This window comes from Pseudochaenichthys georgianus, unplaced genomic scaffold (assembly GCF_902827115.2).
Source record: "Pseudochaenichthys georgianus unplaced genomic scaffold, fPseGeo1.2 scaffold_1070_arrow_ctg1, whole genome shotgun sequence".
NCBI classification, from domain to species: domain Eukaryota; kingdom Metazoa; phylum Chordata; class Actinopteri; order Perciformes; family Channichthyidae; genus Pseudochaenichthys; species Pseudochaenichthys georgianus.
This window is the reverse complement of record NW_027262034.1, coordinates 30,001-48,303: the sequence shown is the minus strand read 5'-3', so window position 1 is coordinate 48,303 and position 18,303 is coordinate 30,001. Positions and strand designations below refer to the sequence as shown.

Genomic DNA, 18,303 nt, shown 5'->3' with positions numbered 1-18,303 from the left:
CCCCCCCCCCCCCCCCCCCAAGGTCTGGAGATGGCGTGGCTGCTCCGCCCTCCGGACACCGTGAAGAGCGGAGAGCCGTTCAGCGTCTCGTACTCTGTGAGCGCCGGAGAGGCGTTCTACCGCTGGGCCGTCGAGAACCACATCTTCACTCACAGGTGAGTGTCCTCCAGAGAACCTCACCTCCTCTCAGGTGAGTGTTCTGCAGAGAACCTCATCTCCTCTCAGGTGAGTGTCCTCCAGAGAACCTCACCTCCTCTCAGGTGAGTGTCCTCCAGAGAACCTCATCTCCTCTCAGGTGAGTGTTCTGCAGAGAACCTCATCTCCTCTCAGGTGAGTGTCCTCCAGAGAACCTCACCTCCTCTCAGGTGAGTGTCCTCCAGAGAACCTCATCTCCTCTCAGGTGAGTGTCCTCCAGAGAACCTCACCTCCTCTCAGGTGAGTGTTCTGCAGAGAACCTCACCTCCTCTCAGGTGAGTGTCCTCCAGAGAACCTCATCTCCTCTCAGGTGAGTGTTCTCCAGAGAACCTCACCTCCTCTCAGGTGAGTGTTCTCCAGAGAACCTCATCTCCTCTCAGGTGAGTGTTCTGCAGAGAACCTCATCTCCTCTCAGGTGAGTGTCCTCCAGAGAACCTCATCTCCTCTCAGGTGAGTGTTCTCCAGAGAACCTCACCTCCTCTCAGGTGAGTGTTCTCCAGAGAACCTCATCTCCTCTCAGGTGAGTGTCCTCCAGAGAACCTCATCTCCTCTCAGGTGAGTGTTCTATAGAGAACCTCATCTCCTCTCAGGTGAGTGTTCTGCAGAGAACCTCATCTCCTCTCAGGTGAGTGTCCTCCAGAGAACCTCATCTCCTCTCAGGTGAGTGTCCTCCAGAGAACCTCATCTCCTCTCAGGTGAGTGTCCTCCAGAGAACCTCATCTCCTCTCAGGTGAGTGTTCTCCAGAGAACCTCATCTCCTCTCAGGTGAGTGTCCTCCAGAGAACCTCATCTCCTCTCAGGTGAGTGTTCTACAGAGAACCTCATCTCCTCTCAGGTGAGTGTCCTCCAGAGAACCTCATCTCCTCTCAGGTGAGTGTCCTCCAGAGAACCTCATCTCCTCTCAGGTGAGTGTCCTCCAGAGAACCTCATCTCCTCTCAGGTGAGTGTTCTATAGAGAACCTCATCTCCTCACAGGTTAGAGCAGGGATGGGCAACATGGTGGGGGTGGGGGCACGTCATTGATGTACTGGCCACCAGGGGGCGCATATTCACTTGGAACACACACACACAAACACACACACATTCCATGTGTTGTATGTAATTATTAACAAATATCCTAAGTCTGACATTTCACAATCAAAGGGAGCATCCTCTGAAGCCACTGAACAAATATCAGTTCACAGAAATGTTATTTCATTTTTACAAGTGGCATGTTTGAATTGAACAGGTTATTAAACAGTGGAATAAAACTATTTTAAACTATTGGAAAGCACGGAAAATGTGTGTGTATTGAGATGAACCATTAGATGACACACACAGGAAGTCATGAACACTGACCCAGACGTTAGTCGTCTAACTTGAACCTCAGACACCCGTCAGCCCGCACTCTGCTGTTCCTCAGAGCCCCCCCCCCCCTCCCTCCCGCTGACATTATGAATGAAAAGCGTAGTAATCATAGATAACACGGCAGGACAGTTTGTTTTCATCTGATTTCAAATAAACAAAGTCTTGGTTTTAAGAATATTAAACTTGTTGCCAAATTCAGAAGATAAAAACAACTTTTAAGCTTCGGCATAATTACAAGAGGCAACTTGACGTCTCAGCAGGCAGAACAACAGCCGGGGTTTCTTGTGAGGGTTGCCCCGGGAAACAAACACAATACTGCGTCACAGATTATTTTGCGGTATTTGAAATCATGTACGCAGCTCGCGACGTAACTAGGAGTCTAGTGGACGGTATCAGAACTACAAGTAAAACAAATTAAAAATATATTAAAACAATTATTTAATTTTTTTTTTTTATTAATTACGTTGTTTATAAATTAATCTGAGGGCCGCAAAAAGAGGAGGGGGGCCGCCATTTGCCCATCCCTGGGTTAGAGGGTTCTAAATGGTGGTAAAACTCAGTCTCTCACAAAACACGTGCAATAGCTGCGTTTGTCCACAGGGCAAAACGTATGTTCACAAATAACCCTCTCAAGACGCGACATGGATACAATATTTCGTAAACAAATCAAACTATGGATCCTACACATCCACTGGACGTACATTTAAAAGTACAATATAAACTTCTCGCTAGAAATGTAATCAAAAAGCATTTTAACGTTTAGCGTTTTTTCTTCTCACTGGGAAAGTTTGCGATCTCGTGACACGGACCCCGGTCATTAGAAATGAACAGGAACACATGTTGTATCCACGTCGCGTCCTGAGAGCGTTATTTGTGATAAGCTACGTTTTGCCGTGTGGACGAACGCAGCTATTACACGACTCTTTGAGACTGGAGAGACATGTTTTCCAAAAGAACTCCGCATCGTATTCTCTCTCGAATGGCAACATGCCCGCACTTCACCTCCAAGGCGTATACATATCACCCGTTATTTACGTTGTTACTCGGCTGTTATTGATATATTTATCTTTTAAAGACCCCCAAAACTCAGATCATAACTCGAACCCTGGTTAGGTCAAAAATGTAAAACGAAGAATTTTAATATTCTCTACATTTAAAAAGTGAAATATTTGCACGAAAAATTATTTTATAAAATGATGAGGATCCTGGAGTTATTTATCCCAATTTTTAAGCTTCATTTTCTCTTAGATGAGTAACTTTGATTTCGTTTTTTGTCTAAACCTAATTATTATACCCTGACAGTTGTTTGTGAATGTACGAATTGGAGATCAGAGAATGAAGTCCCTCACACGGCTTCGTACGGACACTGGCTCTAACACTCGGTCTAAACTGGATTTGATCCTGGTTCGAACCTTTCTGTAATCTCCAGTGCCATCGTGGACGCAGACGCAGCTCGGAGGTTCTGTGAAAACATCGACTGTCCGACCAACTGGAAAGACGCTGACGGAGAGAACTGCTGCATCCACCACGCCAACATCCACTCCTGTCCTCTGGGACACATGGTACATATCTGACTAGGGTTGGGTATTGTTTGAATTTCCACGATTCCGATTCTACTTTTCGATTCCGGTTCTTAACGGTTCTCAATTCCGATTCTTTGAGTGGCAGGGTAAAAAAATGATACATGCAACCGGACTAGTACCGGAACCGGTTCTCGATACCCAACCCTATATCTGACGTCTTTAAAACACGTTCTTTATTAGTTAGTTTCACGTTCCGCTCCAGTTTAGACGAAACGTTTCTTTGACAAGGACTCGCAACATGTCGAAGGTCTCAAATCCCCAACAATTCAACAAAACGTATCGAAATCAAATCAATAATAAGAATGTAAATAACACATAAAATGAAAGGCTGGTTATATAATACAGGGCAATAGACTCCTCATTTTAAAGAAGCCATATTTTATATCTGCCTTCTTTTATCGCCGCCATTTTAGTTGTTTACCAGCGGGATGAAGAGAACCACCAGCAGCCTGGTTTTTAGAAACCTTTGCTGAAGGGTTGAGCTTCGGCCGAGGAGGAACCCAGCGACACTCAGCTTTTTGTTTCAGACGGAGAGCATCTGCGGGCCCTGGATCCCGGACGACGGGAAGATCTTCACGCACACCATCTCCACCGCGGGGAAGATGACGCAGAGCAACTGGACCTCCAAGGTGAGTATTCTCAGGGTCTGGTCCTCCTTCTGTACACAGAGGCGTGATAGGAGCGAGAGATGGGAGGCGGCAGCACGTACACATGAGTATAAAGTCCAACATTAACTCATTACATCCCAATTGAACAAATATCTTTCACTTCTTATTCTCTGCAGTTCAACCTAAACATTAAAACATGACATTTGTTGATTTTTAAATATGAGGATGATACTCTAAGCCAGGGGTGTCAAACTCAAGGCCCGGGGGCCACATCCGGCCCGCGACTTCATTTTATGTGGCCCCGCAAGAGCTTGCAAAGAATGTAATACGTTTATTATACGATTAAATGCCACTTTACAGAATCAGGTTGCCCATAAACTACATGTCCCACAATGCATCTCGTTTTGTGACATGCGCACTGAAGAGACTTGCAATTATTTGCTTTCAAACGTACTTAATTACTAAGTCATTATCCTATCCGATAATAATCCAATTCAGAGGCAATAATGTAATATAACACATTATTTTATATATATTATATATTTATATATATGTATATTTTATATAGTTACAACCGGCCCTTTGAGTGCAACCATAATGCTGATGTGGCCCGCGATGAAATTGAGTTTGACACCCCTGCTCTAAGCTTTCCTAAAAAGCCTAACAGTAATATTTGTCCCCACATGATACACCACTTTATACATCCACTATATCTTAAATGTAATCCTGCGCTAATCTCTTTAGACTCAGACGAAACACTACTTTAAACCTGTCGTAGTTTCTAAAAGTACAGAAAATAATCTCCACATGAGGATGAAACACATCTCTAATGTTCTATTCTTCCAAACACCTCCAAAAACTCTCAGATAGCTCTTCCAGTTCTGACCTCTGACCTCTGACCCCCAGGTGGTTCTGGTTCACTCCGGTTTGACCTCGCTCATCGCTCACATTCGAGTCGGACGCATGCAGGTCGCTCTGGAGGCCAAGAGCACCGTGGAGCCGGCTGTAGGTCAGTTATATATATTTACTGAGTGACCACGGAGACGACAAGTATCACACGGCTTTGTTTGTGGGTACAGCGGGTATTCGGAGGTACCGTTGGGGCTGGGTTTGGCTACCCTTAGCGGTATTACCCTAAGTATCCTCCCTACGCTTAAACCCTTAACAAGTAGCTCCTGCTTTCTGGTTTCTAAGTGTGTGGAGATGGGGTCTGTGAGGAGGCGGAGCTTTGTTCTACGTGTTCTGCGGATTGTGGCGAATGCCCGATGACTCCAACCACCAAACTGTCCATCGGCCTGCCGCTCAGCCTGCTCTGCCTCTGCTTCGTGCTGACCGCCGTGGTGAGGACCCGACCGCAGAAGCCCTGGAACACTACGGGATAAAGCAGGATGTGAAAGCTAATCAATAACCTGTGTGTGCAGTGGCTGCGGTTCCAGAAGCAGAAGCTGCTGTGGGACGAGAGCTGGATCATCGACTTCTCCAAGATAAAGCAAGGTACTGGCAGCATCAGGTGGGACTGCTCTGAAACTGGGGTGCACTGGTGAGGAACTGGTCTGTAAACTGGTCTAAACTGGTGAGGAACCGGTCTATAAACTGGTGAGGAACTGGTCTATAAACTGGTCTATGAACTGGTCTATGAACTGGTCTAAACTGGTGAGGAACTGGTCTCTTAACAGGTCTAAACTGATGAGGAACTGGTCTATGAACTGGTGAGGAACTGGTCTATAAACTGGTCTAAACTGGTGAGGAACTGTGAGGCACTGGTGAGGAACTGGTCTGTAAACTGGTGAGGAACTGGTCTAAACTGGTGAGGAACTGGTGAGGAACTGGTCTGTAAACTGGTCTAAACTGGTGAGGAACTGGTCTATGAACTGGTGAGGAACTGGTCTGTAAACTGGTCTAAACTGGTGAGGAACTGGTCTATGAACTGGTGAGGAACTGGTCTGTAAACTGGTCTAAACTGGTGAGGAACTGGTCTATGAACTGGTGAGGAACTGGTCTATAAACTGGTCTAAACTGATGAGGAACTGGTCTATAAACTGGTCAAAACTGGTGAGGAACTGGTCTATAAACTGGTCTAAACTGGTGAAGAACTGGTCTATAAACTGGTGAGGAACTGGTCTATGAACTGGTGAGGAACTGGTCTATAAACTGGTCTATGAACTGGTCTATAAACTGGTCTATGAACTGGTCTATAAACTGGTGAGGAACTGGTCTATGAAATGGTCTATGAACTGGTCTATAAACTGGTCTATGAACTGGTCTATGAACTGGTGAGGAACTGGTCTATGAACTGGTGAGGAACTGGTCTATAAACTGGTCTATGAACTGGTCTATAAACTGGTCTATGAACTGGTCTATAAACTGGTGAGGAACTGGTCTATGAAATGGTCTATGAAATGGTCTATGAAATGGTGAAGAAATGGTCTATAAACTGGTCTATAAACTGGTCTATGAACTGGTCTATGAACTGGTCTATGAACTGGTCTATGAACTGGTGAGGAACTGGTCTATGAAATGGTAAGGAACTGGTCTATGAAATGGTGAAGAAATGGTCTATGAAATGGTGAAGAACTGGTCTATGAACTGGTCTATAAACTGGTCTATGAACTGGTCTATGAACTGGTGAGGAACTGGTCTATGAAATGGTAAGGAACTGGTCTATAAACTGGTCTATGAACTGGTCTATGAACTGGTGAGGAACTGGTCTATGAAATGGTAAGGAACTGGTCTATAAACTGGTCTATGAACTGGTCTATGAACTGGTCTATGAACTGGTGAGGAACTGGTCTATGAAATGGTAAGGAACTGGTCTATAAACTGGTCTATGAACTGGTCTATGAACTGGTCTATGAACTGGTGAGGAACTGGTCTATGAACTGGTGAGGAACTGGTCTATAAACTGGTCTATGAACTGGTCTATAAACTGGTCTATGAACTGGTCTATAAACTGGTGAGGAACTGGTCTATGAAATGGTCTATGAAATGGTCTATGAAATGGTGAAGAACTGGTCTATAAACTGGTCTATAAACTGGTCTATGAACTGGTCTATGAACTGGTCTATGAACTGGTCTATGAACTGGTGAGGAACTGGTCTATGAAATGGTAAGGAACTGGTCTATGAAATGGTGAAGAAATGGTCTATGAAATGGTGAAGAACTGGTCTATGAACTGGTCTATAAACTGGTCTATGAACTGGTCTATGAACTGGTGAGGAACTGGTCTATGAAATGGTAAGGAACTGGTCTATAAACTGGTCTATGAACTGGTCTATGAACTGGTGAGGAACTGGTCTATGAAATGGTAAGGAACTGGTCTATAAACTGGTCTATGAACTGGTCTATGAACTGGTGAGGAACTGGTCTATGAAATGGTAAGGAACTGGTCTATAAACTGGTCTATGAACTGGTCTATGAACTGGTTCACAAGAGGTCTGAAACTGCACCGAACAGATCTCGTCCACGCTGCTTTAGAAAGGTCTGAAAATGACAGAGTGTTCCAATAAAGCGCGGTAACACACATTGGTTTTCCTGCTGCACGGATTGGTTTCACTTTAAGGTCATTATATACAGAATAAAACAACTTTGCTGTCTTTTATAAAGTTTATGGTCATCAAAAAGCATGCATTTAGAATTGCTGTTTAGCTTATTTTAAACCGTTACAGACCAGGAGGCCCGGATGACGATGGGCAGTCTGATGAGTGCGCCGGTGGGGAACAGCGACAGCAACACCAGCTGCGTGACGGCGCTCAGCTGCTACAACGGACAACCCGGGAGCCGGAAAACCCCGTTCACCTGCACCGGGATATAGTACGTCAAATCCAACGTCCTCTGTCGTGGCGTCCTTCCTTCAAGCCACTAGACGCGTCACACAGACATTTCTAACTCGTTTTCTTTGCTTTATCTTTGTTTTACTCACGGTCGAAGAGTCGCTTGGCCTCCGATGGTTTGGATACTGCAATACTCAAAAGAAAATAGCAAACTGTGTACACATGCAACAAAGAAAAGAGGCCTTTAGCAAACTCAAAACCAAGAGGCAAAACTCAAGTAAAATAACAAGCAGCTTAGATCTTGCTTTCTTTCTTTTGTCAAGGCTTCTATAACTTGATCATTTAAAGGGCATTGAACGGTTGAAAACTGAGGCTCGACGTCTCTGTCTCTTTAGAGGAGGCGAAGTGGGAATTGTAGTCTTTTATACTCTGTTGACTACAGAGGTCACGACTAGGTGGCCTTTCTTATAAAAACAAAATGCTGGCTCTAACAGCATCTACGCAACACTGAAGACGCCTTTCTTTGTTTCGCTTCAGACTAAAGAAAGCTAGGTTGTCAAAAGTGAAAGTCGAAGAGAAAACTTCCTGTATTCAAAATATTATTTGTACTTTCCAGTGATGGCAGGACGGTGGCCATCAAGAGGATTCAGACCAAAACCTTCTCCCTGTCCAAGACCATCAGACAGGAAGTCAAACAAGTCAGGTACCACACACACACACACACACACACACACACACACACACACACACACACACACACACACACACACACACACACGCACGCACGCACACACACACACACACACACACACACACACGCACGCACGCACGCACACACACACACACACACACACACACACACACACACACGCACGCACGCACGCACGCACGCACACACACACACACACACACCTTAATCTGAACCTCATGTGAACTTGTATCAGGTACAAACTGCTATACATGCGAATACATAACGCTTCACCTTCATATTCAATTTCTATATTTAGTATTTTAACATTTCCTCCGTCTTCAGGGAGTTCGACCACCCGAACCTGTGCAAGTTTATCGGAGGTTGCGTTGAGCCTCCGGATGTTGCCATAGTGACGGAGTACTGCCCCAAAGGAAGCCTTAACGACGTTCTGCTTAACGAGGAGATCCCACTCAACTGGGGCTTCAGGTACACACACACACACACACACACACACACACACACACACACGCACGCACACACGCACGCACGCACACACACACACACACACACACACACACTTTAATTGAAATGCAACAGCATGCTGACTTAATTAGGGTTACATAAATTACTTCACACAGAGGGCTCTCTTGTGTCATGGTAATGAGGGTTTGGAATAATCAGGAGAGTAAATAATAATCAGGAGCCTTGTTCTTTATGCGGTGCACTATTCCAAAAGTTTGAAGTCATATTATTTTTATACATTTTTACTTCTTTAATAATTTACTTACATTTTAGGTTGAGGCGTCCTCCTAGACTTTATTTAAGGTTTTCTATGTTTTAGTTTTAATTCTTAAACCTAAAATGAAACTAGGTTTGACTACTGATATCCTAAATATCTTAAAGTAATAATAATACCTTACAACGCACAAGTACTTAATTCCTTCTTGCTGTCTCTATATGCATGTGTTTAGGTTTAAATGTATATTTAACCCTCCGTGTTTCTCCTCTGCAGGTTTTCCTTCGCTACAGACATAGCGCGCGGCGTGGCGTACCTCCACCAACACAAGATCTGTCACGGCCGACTGAAGTCTGTAAACTGCGTGATCGACGACCGCTGGGTCTGCAAAATCACAGGTGAACATCAAATATAAAACTATCCGGGAATGTTTGGTTATTTGGAAAGTTAAAAAAGGATGAAAATGTAGCTGAAATGTGCGCGGTCCGTCCTGTGTGGCGCCGCCTGTTTTTAGCAGCTCTCCTTTGTTTCTACTTTTCTTGGGTTTTCTCCATTTATTTTTTCACAACTCCTTTTATTGCACTTGGTTTAATTGTTAGCGTTGGGACACTGTTTTTCAACTTGTATATATTATTGTTAGGCTTTTTAACACATTTCAATAGTTACTTTATGACTTTATTTTTGCTGTATTATTATTTTAATTTGTTTTCTATTTTTACCCTCGTGTGAATCCTGTTTTGAACTCTGACCCTGTTGCTGCTGTAAACGCCTGATTTCCCCACGGGGATAATAAAGGTCCATCTTATCTTATCTATCAGATTTCGGGTTGAGAATGTATCGCAGGCACGAGGGGGCGGAGCCTCTTTCGTCCTATCAGCAGAGACTTCAGGAGGTCTACATGCCGCCCGAGTTTCATAACTCCAGCATGGAGCCCACGCTCGCTGCAGACGTGTTCAGGTGCACCCAAATACATCAACTTTATTTTAAAACACACGTGGATGCACACAATGTACACAATATCTTTCTTTTCTTATTACTGCACATATTTTATTCCATTCTATTTCAATGTAAACACTGCTATATTTTTAAAATAAAATGTTTTAATGTTATTATAGTTTTCTTATAATAGTTCTCTATCAGTGTTTTTAATTTTTGTTTTACTTTCATGTATGCAGCATAACACCAAGTCAAATTCCTCGTGTCAACCTACCTGGTGATAAACCTGATTCTGATATGGATTCAAATTATTTTTCATTTTGAAATCGTAAGAATGCAAACATCTGACAATTGAAGCAAGACATAGGAACACACTCTTTTACATAATAATGTATACTAAAAGTGTCAGAATGCCGATTTCAGGGACTTTTCATTTGAGATAAAAAGGTTTGAAAAATTGCAGTGTTGAAAAAAACTTGAGCTAATGCTAATGCTAATGCTAATGCATTTCGTAACGACAATGTTCCTTAAATGTAACTGGGAGAATATTCCAGGCTTGTTTAGGAAGCAAAACAATAAATGATATCCACACGGTTTTTACAATTTATAAACAAGGCCATCATTACGAATTTAAAAAAATGATTCAATACATATTTTCAGTAACTCTGAGGATCCTGTAGGGGGCGCAAACCGCTGAAAGACTGTATTTAAAGTAAAACATATAATAATATTAACAATGAAATATTAGGGAGACCACAATCCAACTAAACTCCAACCTTTATCTGAACAGAAAATGTGATGGTTCACCTTGTGGGGACGTTTTATCGGGGTCCCCACAAGGACACACACACACACACACACACACACACACACACACACACAGTTAATACCCTCTGCATGTCTTCACAGTTACTCCATCATTCTGCTGGAGATCGCCACTCGCAGCGACCCCGTTCCAGTAAGTCCACGTTTCACAATATCTGTAGTGTTTTATAAATGCATGTCGTGGCTTCCTTCCTTGTTTTCTATCAAGACACTAGATGCCGTCTCTTTAGAGGAGGCGCCCTGGAAATTGTAGTCTTTTATACTCTGGTTGACTACAGAGGTCACGATTAGGTGGCCTTTCTTATAAAAGCAAAATACTGGCTCTAACAACACATCTGTACAAATACACAGAGGTGGAAAGTAGTGGAGTACAAATACTTTGTTACTGTACTTAATCTGGTATCAGTACTTTACTCTACTTATTTTTCTGATGACTTTTTACTTTCTACTTCTCACATGTTGAACTCAAATACCTGTACTTTCTACTTCTCACATGTTGAACTCAAATACCTGTACTTTCTACTTCTCTCATGTTGAACTCAAATACCTGTACTTTCTACTTCTTACATGTTGAACACAAATACCTGTACTTTCTACTTCTTACATGTTGAACTCAAATACCTGTACTTTCTACTTCTCTCATGTTGAACTCAAATACCTGTACTTTCTACTTCTCTCATGTTGAACTCAAATACCTGTACTTTCTACTTCTTACATGTTGAACTCAAATACCTGTACTTTCTACTTCTCACATGTTGAACTCAAATACCTGTACTTTCTACTTCTTACATGTTGAACACAAATACCTGTACTTTCTACTTCTTACATGTTGAACTCAAATACCTGTACTTTCTACTTCTTACATGTTGAACTCAAATACCTGTACTTTCTACTTCTTACATGTTGAACTCAAATACCTGTACTTTCTACTTCTTACATGTTGAACTCAAATACCTGTACTTTCTACTTCTCTCATGTTGAACTCAAATACCTGTACTTTCTACTTCTTACATGTTGAACTCAAATACCTGTACTTTCTACTTCTTACATGTTGAACTCAAATACCTGTACTTTCTACTTCATACATGTTGAACTCAAATACCTGTACTTTCTACTTCTCACATGTTGAACTCAAATACCTGTACTTTCTACTTCTCACATGTTGAACTCAAATACCTGTACTTTCTACTTCTCACATGTTGAACTCAAATACCTGTACTTTCTACTTCTCACATGTTGAACTCAAATACCTGTACTTTCTACTTCTTACATGTTGAACTCAAATACCTGTACTTTCTACTTCTTACATGTTGAACACAAATACCTGTACTTTCTACTTCTTACATGTTGAACACAAATACCTGTACTCTCTACTTCTTACATGTTGAACTCAAATACCTGTACTTTCTACTTCTCACATGTTGAACTCAAATACCTGTACTTTCTACTTCTCACATGTTGAACTCAAATACCTGTACTTTCTACTTCTCACATGTTGAACTCAAATACCTGTACTTTCTACTTCTTACATGTTGAACACAAATACCTGTACTTTCTACTTCTCACATGTTGAACTCAAATACCTGTACTTTCTACTTCTCACATGTTGAACTCAAATACCTGTACTTTCTACTTCTTACATGTTGAACACAAATACCTGTACTTTCTACTTCTCTCATGTTGAACCCAAATACCTGTACTTTCTACTTCTCACATGTTGAACACAAATACCTGTACTTTCTACTTCTCTCATGTTGAACCCAAATACCTGTACTTTCTACTTCTCACATGTTGAACTCAAATACCTGTACTTTCTACTTCTTACATGTTGAACCCAAATACCTGTACTTTCTACTTCTTACATGTTGAACTCAAATACCTGTACTTTCTACTTCTTACATGTTGAACCCAAATACCTGTACTTTCTACTTCTTACATGTTGAACCCAAATACCTGTACTTTCTACTTCTCACATGTTGAACTCAAATACCTGTACTTTCTACGTCTTACATGTTGAACACAAATACCTATACTTTCTACTTCTTACATGTTGAACTCAAATACCTGTACTTTCTACTTCTTACATGTTGAACTCAAATACATGTACTTTCTACTTCTCTCATGTTGAACTCAAATACCTGTACTTTCTACTTCTTACATGTTGAACTCAAATACCTGTACTTTCTACTTCTTACATGTTGAACTCAAATACCTGTACTTTCTACTTCTTACATGTTGAACTCAAATACCTGTACTTTCTACTTCTTACATGTTGAACACAAATACCTGTACTTTCTACTTCTCACATGTTGAACTCAAATACCTGTACTTTCTACTTCTTACATGTTGAACTCAAATACCTGTACTTTCTACGTCTTACATGTTGAACACAAATACCTATACTTTCTACTTCTTACATGTTGAACTCAAATACCTGTACTTTCTACTTCTCACATGTTGAACTCAAATACATGTACTCTCTACTTCTTACATGTTGAACTCAAATACCTGTACTTTCTACTTCTTACATGTTGAACTCAAATACCTGTACTTTCTACTTCTTACATGTTGAACACAAATACATGTACTCTCGACTTCTTACATGTTGAACTCAAATACCTGTACTTTCTACTTCTCACATGTTGAACTCAAATACATGTACTCTCTACTTCTTACATGTTGAACTCAAATACCTGTACTTTCTACTTCTTACATGTTGAACTCAAATACATGTACTCTCTACTTCTCACATGTTGAACTCAAATACCTGTACTTTCTACTTCTAACATGTTGAACTCAAATACCTGCACTTTCTACTTCTCACATGTTGAACTCAAATACCTGTACTTTCTACTTCTCACATGTTGAACTCAAATACCTGTACTTTCTACTTCTTACATGTTGAACTCAAATACCTGTACTTTCTACTTCTTACATGTTGAACTCAAATACCTGTACTTTCTACTTCTTACATGTTGAACTCAAATACCTGTACTTTCTACTTCTTACATGTTGAACTCAAATACCTGTACTTTCTACTTCTAACATGTTGAACTCAAATACCTGCACTTTCTACTTCGTACATGTTGAACACAAATACCTGTACTTTCTACTTCTTACATGTTGAACTCAAATACCTGTACTTTCTACTTCTTACATGTTGAACCCAACTACCTGTACTTTCTACTTCTCACATGTTGAACTCAAATACCTGTACTTTCTACTTCTCACATGTTGAACACAAATACCTGTACTTTCTACTTCTCACATGTTGAACTCAAATACCTGTACTTTCTACTTCTCACATGTTGAACCCAACTACCTGTACTTTCTACTTCTCACATGTTGAACTCAAATACCTGTACTTTCTACTTCTCACATGTTGAACACAAATACCTGTACTTTCTACTTCTCACATGTTGAACTCAAATACCTGTACTTTCTACTTCTCACATGTTGAACTCAAATACCTGTACTTTCTACTTCTCACATGTTGAACCCAAATACCTGTACTTTCTACTTCTCACATGTTGAACACAAATACCTGTACTTTCTACTTCTCACATGTTGAACTCAAATACCTGTACTTTCTACTTCTTACATGTTGAACTCAAATACCTGTACTTTCTACTTCTCACATGTTGAACCCAAATACCTGTACTTTCTACTTCTTACATGTTGAACTCAAATACCTGTACTTTCTACTTCTTACATGTTGAACTCAAATACCTGTACTTTCTACTTCTCTCATGTTGAACTCAAATACCTGTACTTTCTACTTCTTACATGTTGAACCCAAATACCTGTACTTTCTACTTCTTACATGTTGAACTCAAATACCTGTACTTTCTACTTCTTACACGTTGAACACAAATACCTGTACTTTCTACTTCTTACATGTTGAACACAAATACCTGTACTTTCTACTTCTTACATGTTGAACACAAATACCTGTACTTTCTACTTCTTACATGTTGAACACAAATACCTGTACTTTCTACTTCTTACATGTTGAACTCAAATACCTGTACTTTCTACTTCTTACATGTTGAACTCAAATACCTGTACTTTCTACTTCTCACATGTTGAACTCAAATACCTGTACTTTCTACTTCTTACATGTTGAACTCAAATACCTGTACTTTCTACTTCTCACATGTTGAACTCAAATACCTGTACTTTCTTCTTCTCTCATGTTGAACTCAAATACCTGTACTTTCTACTTCTTACATGTTGAACACAAATACCTGTACTTTCTACTTCTCTCATGTTGAACTCAAATACCTGTACTTTCTACTTCTCTCATGTTGAACTCAAATACTTGTACTTTCTACTTCTCTCATTTCCCAAACAGCTGGTTCCTTTAGTCTGAATGTGTGTTGGTGCGTGATCATTATTCTTGAGAGTCATTGCGTGCCTATTGGTTGGATCACGATCCGTGTATCCATCACTTCCTGGTCTTCTCTAAAGAAGAGGGACCAATGGAAACGTTGTCATGTTGCCGTTGGTCACCATGGAAACATTCATTAGCTAACAATGACATTATTGTTCTATTGATATAAAGGGAGGTCAGGTACTCTTTAAAGCAGCTGCTAGCTATGGGTACTTTTCACTGAAGTACACTTCAAAGCCTCTTTACTTTTACTTGAGGAAAGAAGTTAAGTCAGTACTTCTACTTTTATCAGAGTATTTTTAAACACGAGTTTCTGTACTTCTACTTGAGTACAGGATGTGTGTACTTCTACTCGAGTACAGGATGTGTGTACTTCTACTTGAGTACAGGATGTGTGTACTTCTACTTGAGTACAGGATGTGTACTTCTACTTGAGTACAGGATGTGTGTACTTCTACTTGAGTACAGGATGTGTGTACTTCTACTTGAGTACAGGATGTGTGTACTTCTACGTGAGTACAGGATGTGTGTACTTCCTGTATATTTGTGCAGGTGGAGGAGTCGAGCCTGGAGAGCTCCTGGTGTCCTCCTCTCCCTGAGCTGATCTCCAGTCAGGTGGACAACACCTGTCCCTGTCCCGCAGACTACGTGGAGGTACTGTTCGTTACAAAAACTAAATCAGTCGTAGTATTAAAAAAGTCTAAATCTACTTCTAAACAAGCATTAAATCATTTAAACGTCTTATTGTTGAACTGCTGTGTTCCACTTCTCTTGAGCACGAGCCTCTAATGGTATCGACGTTGGACTTACCTGTAAAAGGAGAGTTCTCGTTCAATAGGATGCAGCTTTTATATTTCTGTGAGCTACATTTTGAATGATCTTAATGTTTGTTATAGAGAGGTAAAGGAATACCCTGATTAACAAACCATTGGTTGTTGACTTGCTAATTATCCTTTTGGTTAAAACTGCTTGAATATGTTTTATTCTTACCGTACTAAATGTTGCTTTTGGGATAAAACAAATGTAAATAATGTCCTTTATTACATTTTTACAAAATAGATAATAATCCACTAACGTTTTAGCTGGACTTCAATGTGATGTCTTTTTGGACTTTACATACTTTACTTCAATGGTTATAGTTTTTGTATATTTCATAAACACAAGTATCACTCAGATACTGCGCGCTTGTATTAGGAATGAATTACACAATCTGTGAAAACGGAATAAAATAAATACATTTACTTTTGGAAAGCATGTTGAAAACGGTAAATGACCTTTACCTCCATTAAGCCCCTGTCACACTGTCCCGAAGTGTCCACCTGATGGACACACGAATATGGAATTGTGAATTTCGCACGAAGATGGCCCCGAACCACACGAAGGCAACATGTACATTACATTTAAGACAACTGCAACGAAAGTACCAAAAACAATGATGTTACAGTACTATGATACTGCACTGATATTTTCAGACTTTGTTCTATGTAGAAGATATTACGTTTTCTCCGTCATTTTGTTGTTTCCATAGCAACAACAACTTCCTGTCAACTCGCCTTCAAAATAATATATTATATCCTTTTCAGTTTCACAGAACACAAATTGGGTTATTTACATAATATGTTTACATGATTTTGTTGTGCAACAAAACAACCCGATGGACACACGATAAAGGAAACGTTCAAATTCGGCTGTGATCGTAGCGACATCGGGCCGTTCGTGAGGGCATCTGAACATCGTATGACCGCTGGCGGAGTTTCTCAGGCTCCGCCAGCAACTTCGTGAGCGGAGGCAAAATCTTTGGCATGCCAAAAAATAGCCGAAGGACCTTGAGAAGGTTCATTTTCGTGTTGAATTTGTGTCTCAATGTTGCCCTCCGTAAGGCCATCGCGAGGGCATCGTGTTATCCTCGGTGCCATCGGGCATTCGCCCCGATCAGAGTGAGAGCGAATGCCCGATGGCACCGATGATAACACGAAGATGACACAATTCGACAAGATGCCCTCACGAGTGCCTTACGAAGTTGCCGCTCACGAAGTTGCTGCCGGAGCCTGAGAAACTCCACCGGCGGTCATACGATGGCTTTAGACGCCCTCACGAACGGCGCGATGTTGGTACGATCACAGCCGAATTTCAACATTTCCTTTATCGTGTCCATCGGGTGTCCACTTCGGGACAGTGTGACGGGGGCTTTAAAGAGATCCAGGTGAACCCCATTCCTCACCAACACATCGCGGCGTCTCTTACCTGTCCTGCCGTCCTTTCTGTCCCTCCCGTGTCTCCATAGTTGATCCGGAGATGTCGTTCTCAGAATCCGTTTCACCGGCCGACCTTCGAGCAGATCAAGAAGTTTGTCAACCGGGTCAACCCGATCAAAGTCAGCCCGGTGGACATGATGATGAACCTGGTGATCACACATACATAAACAAGACGTTTTAGAAACAGAAACTGTGACATTAGTCCAGAAGACCTGTCTGCACATGTTTTGATAATAAACTGTTAGCTGAAGCCTTGATACTAATTATTCTACCTTAGTTGATATCTTGTTTCTGAACCGCTACATCACTCGTATATGTTTGTTTCACGCTCACGCTGCTTTCCAGATGGAGAAGTACAGCAAGCACCTGGAGGTGCTGGTGGCCGAGAGGACTCAGGACCTGACGCACGAGAAACAGAAAACTGACCGGCTGCTTTACAGTAACACACACACACGCGCGCACACACACACACACACACACACACACACACACACACACACACACACACACACACACACACACACACGTGCACACACACACACACACACACACACGTGCACACACACACACACACACACACACACACACACACACGCGCGCACACACACACACACACACACACACACACACACACACACACGCGCACACATTTGGTTTCTTTTGAGCTGCAACACAAAAGCAAAATAATTTATAAATGACTAAAACCCGTCACATGTCTCTCAGCAGACGATGCAGTTCTTTATACACAGCAGCCCTTCCACCTTAATTATTAGTATGTTTCAACACATGTATATTTCCTGCTAACTAACCCTCACTTTAGATGGAAGTTAGCAGTTAGCAGTTAGCAGTTAGCAGTTAGCAGTTAGCAATTAGCAGTTAGCAGTTAGCAGTTGGTAGTTAGCAGTTAGCAGTTAGCAGTTAGCAGTTAGCAGTTGGTAGTTAGCAGTTAGCAGTTAGCAGTTGG

At 41.4% G+C, this 18,303-nt stretch overlaps 1 protein-coding gene across 1 annotated transcript in view; it reads left to right on the top strand.

Annotated features, from left to right (window-relative positions):
* Nucleotides 1-30: 30 nt before the first annotated feature.
* The window catches only part of LOC117440612 (atrial natriuretic peptide receptor 2-like), a 28,406-nt gene continuing 10,133 nt past the window's right edge, over nt 31-18,303 (top strand). The window contains exons 1-15 of the mRNA XM_034076849.2: nt 31-155; nt 2,972-3,104; nt 3,653-3,754; nt 4,640-4,742; nt 4,928-5,073; nt 5,155-5,227; nt 7,399-7,543; nt 8,120-8,206; nt 8,537-8,680; nt 9,207-9,328; nt 9,749-9,887; nt 10,776-10,824; nt 15,637-15,738; nt 17,369-17,488; nt 17,685-17,778. Of these exons, the coding sequence (XP_033932740.2) occupies nt 31-155; nt 2,972-3,104; nt 3,653-3,754; nt 4,640-4,742; nt 4,928-5,073; nt 5,155-5,227; nt 7,399-7,543; nt 8,120-8,206; nt 8,537-8,680; nt 9,207-9,328; nt 9,749-9,887; nt 10,776-10,824; nt 15,637-15,738; nt 17,369-17,488; nt 17,685-17,778 (1,684 nt within the window). The remainder of the gene's footprint in view (nt 156-2,971; nt 3,105-3,652; nt 3,755-4,639; nt 4,743-4,927; nt 5,074-5,154; nt 5,228-7,398; nt 7,544-8,119; nt 8,207-8,536; nt 8,681-9,206; nt 9,329-9,748; nt 9,888-10,775; nt 10,825-15,636; nt 15,739-17,368; nt 17,489-17,684; nt 17,779-18,303) is intronic.